A 10,032-nucleotide genomic window follows, 5' to 3' on the forward strand; every position below is an offset into this window, starting at 1 on the left:
CATATCAGTGTGTTAAGGTCACACACACAGTTTCACTGTCTCGGGTTCCACTGGTCATATAAGTGGATGAACTTTACTTGTGCAGCACAGAGACATGAATGTGGTGAGACTGTGTCTTCACTCCCAGCTCATAATGTCTTCTGCTTCAGTAAATACGAGAGGTGGAAGAAGTAAGAAGACTGCAGTAAAATGAGAAATGAAAATATTCCACTAGAATTTAGGTAAAAGTATGGAAGTAGTATCAGCAAAATGTACTTAAAGTACTTCTAGTGAAAGATTGATTGAGCAGTAAAATGTTCCCTGTCAGTGTTTTCCTATTATATCTGATGTTTCTGGATTAATATTACTGCTGCATTCATTGTATGTTGCATTTTTACTTTTTTATATCCTGTTGGCTAGTTTAATCTACAGCAATGCATCGTGGTCTATAAGATCATCACATCCTGTGGTCCTGTGAGAACCACGTATCTCTAAAAATTTAGAAAAACAGCCTGTTGTCAGCTTTGTGACGATGCATTTTCCAGCTGATCCATGAGGCTTTTTAAAGAGTTTATTTAGATTAAGACGGACGAGGATTTTCTCAACACATTAAGGAACACTTCATCCTTCAGTTTATCACAAACATTCAACATCAACTAGGGCTGTCAATCGATGACAATATCTAAACACGATTAATTGAAAAAAAAAATGTATCTGTTCAAAATGTACCTTAAAGGGAGATTTGTCAAGTATTTAATACTCTTAACAACATGGGAGTGGGCAAATATGCTGCTTTATGAATGTAATATAAATGTATGTATATATTTATTATTAGAAATCAATTAACAACATAAAACAATGACAGATATTATCCAGAAACCCTCACAGGTACTGCATTTAGCATAAAACAATATGCTCAAATCATAACATGGCAAACTGCAGCCCAACAGGCAACAACAGCTGTCAGTGTGTCAGTGTGCTGACTTGACTATGACTTGCCCCAAGAGACTCGTGGGTACCCATAGAACCCATTTTCATTCACATATCTTGAGATCCGAGGTCAAGGGACCCCTTTGAAAATCACTGCCAATTTTTCCTTGCCAAAATGTTGCATACGTTTGGAGCGTTATTTAGCCTCTTTTGCAACAAGCTAACATAGCATGGTACCAATGGATTCTTTAGGTTTCCAAATGATTGATTGCATTAATGGGTTAAAGAAATTATTAGCGTTAAAACTAATTTGCGTTAACGCATTATTTTCGCGTTAACTCTGACAGCCCTAACATCAACACATCTGGAGATACGTGGTTTTCACTGTACAGGAAGGGGATGGAAAACTGTCCTCTGTAAAGTAACTAAAGCTGTCAGATAAATTTAGTGGAGTAAAAAGTACAATATACAGTCCAATAAACAAGTAACATTTCTGTGTTTTTACTGAACAAGCTGATCAGACCAGGGCCTGTACTACGAGGCAGGATTTGTGGTTAGCGAGGTAACTTCAGGGTTAACCCTTCAGGGTTTTCAGTCCTACAACATTGGATCCCTTCTTACCATGGTAGATCGCCATGGTAACTTATGCTGAACACCTGACCTGCTCCGGAGCAGGTTATGTTCCAGATAAGAGATCAACTCCTATAAAAGCACCTCCTGCTGACCAATCAGAACTCAGTGCGGTGATTGTATGATAATATTAAACACATATGAAGAAGTTTAAGTCATAATCCAGACTAAAAACAACACAGTTTAAACTGACAGAAGCAGGAAGGAAAGCTGGCTGTATGCTGGGGTTTACCGCTTTGAATTATGTTTTTATATTTATTTTTTTACTTGCTCTCAAGTCTGTTTCACACCGCCGGAGTTTGGGACGCAGCTGAAAGAAGGCTGAAATAGTCACACACGCCACATTGTTGTCAAAGACCATAGTGAATCATAACCATAAAAAGAACAATAAAAAATATATTTATCCATTTTATTCTAAAAGCTTTTGATAATAACACTGCCCCATCTAGACGAATATATCAGATTTTTGAGTATTCTGTAGATTAATAAATTGTAATGTTAATTTATGCATTCACACATCAGCAATTTTTTCTTTTGCCAGCTGTCCTTCCTGCATTTAGCAGCTTCAACCGTGTTGATTTTAGTCTGGATTATGTGTTTAACTTCTTCATATTTGTCCAATATAGTTTGCACTTCCTTTGTAAAATGTGGCATTCTGCCTGTCTGTCTGAAAGTCTGTGGACTCGTCCATGTCTGTGATTGGTCACATGCTGCAAACCCCGCTCCTTTTAATGTAAACACGCTCAGACCCAGATTGAGAAACCCTGGGTTGACTTACCGAGTTGATAACCAGCGTCGTAGGACCGTTTAGCTGGATCTCGTTTGTTAGGGTTGGTGAAGCCAGATAACGAGAAGATACCCCGGGTATGTTGAACTCGCTTCGTAGTACAGGCCTCTGGACTCAGCAGCAGGTCAGGGTTACTGATGATGTCTGAGCTGCTGTTTCTATGTGTGTATATTTATATATATATATATATCAAAGCTCAGTGTGTGGTTTTGTGTTGCAGAGCTGGCGTGGTCTGCAGCGGCAGGAAAAGAGCTTGGCGAGGTCAAACTGTCGATCTCCTACAAGAACGACAAACTCTTCATCATGGTGATGCACATACGAGGCCTGGTCAGTCTGACTCTGTGTGTGTGTGTGTGTGTGTGTTCATTCAGACTTGTTGCTAGGTAACTGTTCTATGACATGTTGTACAGTAAAGACTTCACAGAGGATTTCATCAATGAACTTTTATCGATTTTATTATTTATTAATAACAACCAGCTGCTCAAAGTTCTGTTTTCTTACTCCCGTGTTTTGATTGGCTGTTGGCATGAACAGCAGCCTCTGCAGGACGGCACAGACCCGGACCCTTACGTGAAGCTCTACCTCCTCCCAGACCCCCAGAAGACCAGCAAGAGGAAGACCAAGGCAGCACGACGCACCTGTAACCCCACCTACAACGAGATGGTAATCAGACAGGACGCCACCGACAGAGATAGAAAACAACAGCATACTCACAACTAAAGCTAACTCACCTCAACGCTGGAGCTTAGCTACACACAGCGGGGGAGGAAGTACTCAAATCCTTCACTGAAGTGAAAGTACTAATACCACACTGTGAAAATACTCCACTACAAGTAAAAGCCCTGCATTCAAAAACTTACTTAAAGGGATAGTTTGGATCTTTTGAGGTGGGGTTGTATGAGGTACTTCTCCATATCTAGTCTATTACCTACAGTAGATGGCGGTTGGCACGCCCCCAGTTTGGAGAAAACAGACAGGATTACCGGCACGGGAGCAAAGCAATGTACTGCTGTGGACGGGGGCAATACCAGTTTAAGTGTACACTATATTTAGAATATATTTTCACCGCTTTACCTCGCTGTCAGACAGCCCTTTCTGACTGGGAACTGAGCTGTTATCTATGTTCTCTTCAAAGCCACCAACAACACAAACTAATACCAGGTACACACTACACAAGAATCAAGCTGATTTTGGGTCTGATTCCTCCCGGCAATTGTCAGCAAAGCCCCAATTTTTTGATGGTTCTAAATGATCTTTCCAGATGTTCCTGTGGTGTGAGGTATGTTAAGAGTGTTTCTTTCATCCCCCAATCTGCTCTGAAGTCCATCCTGGCCGCACCGATTTTAAATCAGATATCCTGCTCTGTGTGGGGAACCACGAGGACAGCTGATGACGCAGTCACGTGGGAAAGAACGATAGCTTATTGAGAACCAAGCTGACTGAAGAAGGAAGGACAACCACTGCCGTCATGGCGGCCGAGGCTAATGCATGAGCTAATGCTAAACTTGTAGCATAAAGTAGTAGTAAGATGGAGCTCAGAAATGGAGGACCAACTTGTTGATTTGTGGCAGCAACACGTGTGTTTATTCAACGTGTCTCCGTGACTTCATCCATCCATCCTTAGAGAATTTTCAGTACAAAGTAGTGCAAAAACTAACATCGCTAATTCTTCCCGTCCATCCGCCATGTTTGTTTACACTAAAGTCACGTTTGATCGCGAGAGATTTTGCGAGATTTCTGTTTTTTTAACTCTTGTTGATTTATGAATCTGTTAGTGTGTGGTGTGCTGTTTTGGCCAAATCGTTGCTCTCCACACTCTATAGGAACGAAACTGTTAAATTGAACAGAACATGTCGTTATGTGAAGGGGTCTCTCACATTTTACAAATCTGTTTTGCTGCTGCCCCCGTCGACAGCAGTACATTACTTTGCTCCTGTACTGGTACTCCTGTCTGTTTCTCTAAACTGACAATGGATAAGTACCTCATACAACCCCACTTCAAAACACACAAACTCTCCCTTTAAAGTATGAGAAGTGATATACATCCAGCTAAATAAAGAAAACTGTGATTATTTTTTGTCCCCAAACAGATTTCAGGTAGATTTCATTAATTAACTGTGGGTTCTTCCCTCTTCATCTGTTCTTTTCTGTTTTATTTCATTGTCATTATTATCCCCCCCGACCCTCCAGCTGGTGTATGAGCGGATCCCTCGGGGGGACCTGGACCAGAGGGTGATCCACCTGCGGGTTCTTGGTGACGGGGCTTTCTGGGAGAACACCCTGCTGGGAGAGACCTTCATCCCTCTGAAGAGGCTGGTACCGGGTCAGCACTGGGTGGACTGGCACCAGCTGGGTGCCGCCGGCTCAGACTCCGCCCACTGACGGACAGGAAACAGGAAGCGGTGGATTTAAAGGGAGAGAAGAAGAGAAGCAGTTCTCCTCTGGAGGACAGAAGAAACAAAAGGAAAGTCCTTTCAAAGTAAAAGCCATGTGGCTGATCCTCCCTCTGTGTGTGAGGGAGTCTAAGGTTAAAGCTGCAGTTTAGCTTCACTGATGTCATCAGTTCATTATAGTTGTGTTCTTTTTAAAAACAGACAAAATCTGGACTTTTAAAAAAAAATTCATCAAAGTTTAGATTTATTTTCATGATCAGATCCTTTAAACTTTTAAAATGTCTCCTGATGTGATTTCAAACAAACTGCACAATGAAGTCACTTCCACGATGATAAGTTAAACTAACGATTTAACAGAAATATGTGAACACGAAAGAGAAACTTTTCACTGTTTTAACTGTCAGAATATTTGTATTCATTTAAATGACGACAGGTTTAGACTCTGATGCTGTGTTCACATCAAATTCAAAGCGAATTTTCGCCTTGCGTCAGTTGCACAAGATAATTTGTGTTTATTTGCGTTACTCATGCGAGACGAGCCATAGAGGAGGGAGGGGCTTACCTCCGTGTAGATACCAACGGACGGTTCAGAGCATCTTTGATACCAACAACATTTCTTAAGTCATCAACCGTGGCCGAAATAATATTGCTGCTTTGTGCCTGTTGTGGAAGTCCCAGAGGCGTCGGAAAACCAAACGCCGTCGTGTCTGGGTTCATAACATCATCCGGATGCGCACACAGCTAATAAGTAACTGTATCTAGTATCATCTAGCAAGTCACACTTCAGCTGAATTAATCTGATTTACTACTGTGGTATGAACCCAAAATAAACAGATGTTACTGTGATTTAAATACAATAAACGGATCAAATGGGTGCAGAAATAACGACATTATGATGCAGATTTGTAAAATGTCTGAATTCATTCTTTGTCAGGTCTTCTGTCTCCAAACAACTTTTAAAATGTTTATTTTCTGAATGGAGTTCGGATCGATCAGGGCTAGGCTATGCTAATATTGTAACTGCTCCATCAACGTCATTTAATTAGGGGCCGTATACATGCCGCGTCTTTTGCGCCCTCAAATCCATTGATCAGATTATCAATGATTATCAACTCCGTCGCCCATTTTCAACTTTAAAATTCTATATCTGTACAAATATGAGGTACTATCGTAGAGCTCTGGGTGCCCACAGACGGCCACAATCATCATAATTTCTGATTCAACAACGTCAGGAGATCAGGAGGAGAATCTTAACGCTGATAGGCTTTCGCGACACAGTGTCACGCAAATTTCATTTGTGTCACCCGGTGCAAATTTGTGACTATTTGCGTCTTTGCCTTGACTTTGTTTGTAAACGTGCCATGAGAAGAATTTGCTTTGCGTTTGGTGTGAACACACCATGAGAGGACTCACTGCAGTCTGGGTTTCATTTAATATTATTCACTGGTTTTGGTTCTGATGTGGTTCAGTTCTGATGTGGATCAGTTCTGATGTGGATCAATTCTGATGTGGATCAGTTTGGTTTCTGACTGAGTTTAAAAACACATGTTGCTCAGATGTGAAAGATTGAATAATTTTAGTCAGTGAAATAGGAAAAACAGATGACAAGTTAAAAAATAATATAATGATAATTACGATGAAAAGATGTAGTATCTCATGTTTCAGTCAGCACACACAGGTGCATGCTGGGAAATTGAGACATTTATCAGCAGAAACAAAAGAGGAAAAAAGGGATGAACATGTACTGTTCAGACGTTGGTTCACATTTTACACATCAGTTTTATTTCCTAACTTACTTTAATACCGTTTTATTTCCACCTTGCTGCAGAAATGATGAAGTACTGAATCCTATCAGAGAAAACGTTCCGTGCCAGTCGAGTCATTTTTATTTTTCCAGGACTTTAAAGCTGCGTTTAAGAATTCCAGGGACAATTTGTTTTGCAGCTTTTCGTGTCCTGAAAATAAAACCACACAAACTAGCGCCGCAGTAGTAGAGAAGAAGAAGTTTCTGCTGAGTGTTTCTGTACATGCAGAGCTTTAGCCTCAATGTTGCTAACAGGATATTTTTATAGTGAGGATGATTTGATTTTCTATCTGTGGTGCATGAGAGACATCCTGTTTGCCTTTCAGCTCTTAATAATCTGCTCTTTGTTTCTACATTTCATTCCTTGTTTTTTAATCCTGTGATTTTGTACTTTTTGGGAACGATTTTAAACTGGATTTCTGATAATCCAGCTGCAGTGAACATTGAAGGGGAGCTTGAGTTTGTTTCCTGCAGGTTGTTTCTGCGCTGTAGATGAACTGAGGAGGTGAACCTGCAGGAAACAAACTACACTGATCTGCTCAGCACTCTTTTCCAGATGTGAAACTTTGAGTCTCAGAATTCTGAGAGAAAAAGTTTAAATGTGTATCTGAGATATCTGAGGTGAATTAAGCCCTATTAGTGCTGGACTAGTATTACCCGGGGACCTCTGGTCATTTGTAATAATTGTGGAGGTCGTCTGTGATCTTAATTCCGTGTGAGTCTGCCATGTCCGTAATTTGTCCACTAAAAAGTTCTCCGCCTTTTACCTACCGTATTTCGCTCCATCAGATGATAATATTATACAGTAATATTAGTACTGTGCAAATCAGCATCTTGTGATTTGGGGACGTATTTTTTTTTTTGTAAAGTTTTTTTGTTTTCTCTGCGCCTTTTTCTACCTCTTTCCCGGTCATGAATTATGGAGGCTACGTTGGCAATATAAATGAAAGTTTTGCATTTTCGGTGCAAATTCAGGAGGCTCATCTTGCTACACAGCATGGAGACCCATTCACATCAGAGCAGGAGGTCTTTTGTTAACGGTGTGGTTGTGCACCATCAAATTGCTTTTGGTAGCGGGTGTCTCTTCACACACCCAATACCTGTATTTCTTCTTCTAGCCTTGACATCATATCTGCGGCCAACACAGTCTCATGGCAGTTTGTGCAATAGTCACGAAATTTAACCTATTTGAATCGTGTACATAGACACAGATTTCCCTTTTTTTGTTACGCTCAGCAAGACTTTCAACAACGTATTTTTTGTGCGTTTTCCTCATGAGTGTAAAAAGAAAACTGGATACAGCGTTGGCGGAAGCTCCCGTTCATTCCTATGAGAGTTGCTCAGTGGCGCATGAAGCCAAAATGGCCGAGTGATAAAGTACCCGGATCATCCGGCGATCTTCCGCATCAATTGGGCCCATAGAGCAGGCGCACTAGCGTTTCCTTTAACTCCGCCACCCAGCCCTCGCTCCAGCCTCGGTCTGGTTATCATTCACATGAACGGAGGAAGAAAAATAACTCGGGATTCAGCTATTAGTGTATTTTTACAACTTTTAGGACCTAATGATTTAAATAAGGGCTATTCAAGTGTTCATACTGGGAAGTTGATTCACCTCAAAAAAAAATTGTCTGCTAAGTTACAGACGTCTCTTTTCCCTATGTAAGTCTATAGGAAAAAGTATTTTTGGGTCCAATGGCATCAGGTGACGGACACAGAAGTTGTAGTACCGCCATTTGGCCACAGCGAAAATTTGCTTCAAAGCCCGGCGCTCTTCCTGGGGGCTTGGTTTTCCTACAAATGTCCAGCAACACGGGACGCACGTGTCAATTTCCACTCCAATATTTTCAAAAATGAAACTTCTTGGTTAGGTTTAGGAAAAGATCGCAGTTTGTGTTAAAATAACTCTGGAAGTGCTGTAACTTAAGTACGGAAATTACGGAACAAATAAATCAACTCCGTCTTCTGGTTTCACACGGGACACGAGATCCCCTGGTAATCCTAGTCCCGTGCAAATAGGGCTGTAGTTGTTATTTTTGACCCTGCTGCCCTCCCGTAGTTCTTTAAACAGATCCAATCAGCATGTCTTGTGAGAGCAGCAGCCATGATGTTTGATCCTGTGATGAGTGGGCGTTCCCCACGGTCAGCTGCTATGGTGCAGCACTGGTTATATTCTGTCACTGTGTGTTCAAAATAGAGCTGCGATGATGAGTCGGCTAAACGATCAGTCAATAGACAGAAAAATATTCGCCAACTATTTTGGCAATTAATGAATCGTTAAAGTAATTTTTCATGTTAAAATAGCAGAAAATTAAGTTTCAGCTTCTCAAATATGGAGATTTCCTGCTTCTGTTTTCTATCATATTAAACTGAATATGTTTGGGTTTTGGACTAACAAAACAAGACATTTAAAGACATCACATAGGACTTTGAGAAACCGTGATGGACATTTTTCACTATTTTCTGACATTTTATAGACCGAACGATTAATCTAGAAAATAATCGGCACATTAATCGATAATGAAAATAATCGTAAGTTGTAAAGTAAATTACAGGCAGTGTGAACATGAAAGATATTTTGATTTTATATTGATTTTCTTAATGCAAATTAATTTTAATTTCAGTTTAAGATGAAATATTCAAGGACCACCTGCCTCTCACTAAGAAAGGTGGATTTAGTGTGAAGTGACTGATTTAAATCATCTACTCTTTTTTTAAAAAGGCAGTTTTTTTTTAAATGGAGTTCAGTAAAGCTGTGATGGAGACATGGTGAGAAGAGTGATGTGCAGTGAAGGTGGTGATGACACACTGAGACTACAGGAGCAGAATGTAAGTTCACAGTGAACTGGATCTTTATGTACTGTACAGACTCAACTTAATGAAAATGTGATTAGATTTTCCACTGCAGCGTAGTCGGATTTAGTAGCTCTTATTATTAATGTGTATTAATTTCATTTTGGAACATGTTTTGTATTATTTGCACTACAAAATAAACTTGAATTGCAAAAAAAGTTGTTGAGTTTCTGTTGAAACGTTTCGTCTTTCAGCCCAACATCTTTTTCTATTGCTTCTTCACTTTTCTGTTGTGTTCTCCTTTTGCTTCTTCCTGTATCTCCTCCTCATCCTCCTCCTCCTCCTCCTGTCTTCCTCCTCCCTGTTTTTCCTTCTTTCATTTTTATTTTAGATTCAAATAAACATGAGTAATTTACTTTCAGTACATTTTGCTAAGAATACTTGTACTGGATTATTTTTTACATTGTCATACTTTTCTTTAAGATCTGAGTACTTCTTCCACCACTGTATGTGTATATATGTATGTATGTATATATATATGTATATATATGTATATATATATATATATGTATGTATATATATATACGTATGTATGTATATATACGTATGTAATACATACGTATATATATATACATACATACTATGTATGTATATATATATATACGTATGTATGTATGTATATATATACGTATGTATGTATGTATATATATATATGTATA

The 10,032-nt window shown here is 39.7% G+C and overlaps 1 protein-coding gene and 1 long non-coding RNA gene across 2 annotated transcripts in view; one reads left to right on the top strand and one right to left on the bottom strand.

The window, feature by feature from the left end:
* Positions 1 to 7,264, top strand: part of pik3c2b (phosphatidylinositol-4-phosphate 3-kinase, catalytic subunit type 2 beta) — a 41,306-nt gene extending 34,042 nt beyond the window's left edge. The window contains exons 31-33 of the mRNA XM_037774535.1: positions 2,547 to 2,653; positions 2,861 to 2,989; positions 4,517 to 7,264. Of these exons, the coding sequence (XP_037630463.1) occupies positions 2,547 to 2,653; positions 2,861 to 2,989; positions 4,517 to 4,708 (428 nt within the window). The 3' untranslated portion in view covers positions 4,709 to 7,264. The remainder of the gene's footprint in view (positions 1 to 2,546; positions 2,654 to 2,860; positions 2,990 to 4,516) is intronic.
* LOC119490990 lies at positions 2,764 to 4,700 on the bottom strand. The gene is made up of 2 exons (XR_005207516.1): positions 4,568 to 4,700; positions 2,764 to 2,976 (listed from the first exon to the last, which is right to left on the bottom strand). It is a non-coding gene; the product is annotated as an uncharacterized LOC119490990 (long non-coding RNA).
* Positions 7,265 to 10,032: the final 2,768 nt, after the last annotated feature.

This window comes from Sebastes umbrosus, chromosome 1, assembly GCF_015220745.1.
Source record: "Sebastes umbrosus isolate fSebUmb1 chromosome 1, fSebUmb1.pri, whole genome shotgun sequence".
NCBI classification, from domain to species: Eukaryota; Metazoa; Chordata; class Actinopteri; order Perciformes; family Sebastidae; genus Sebastes; species Sebastes umbrosus.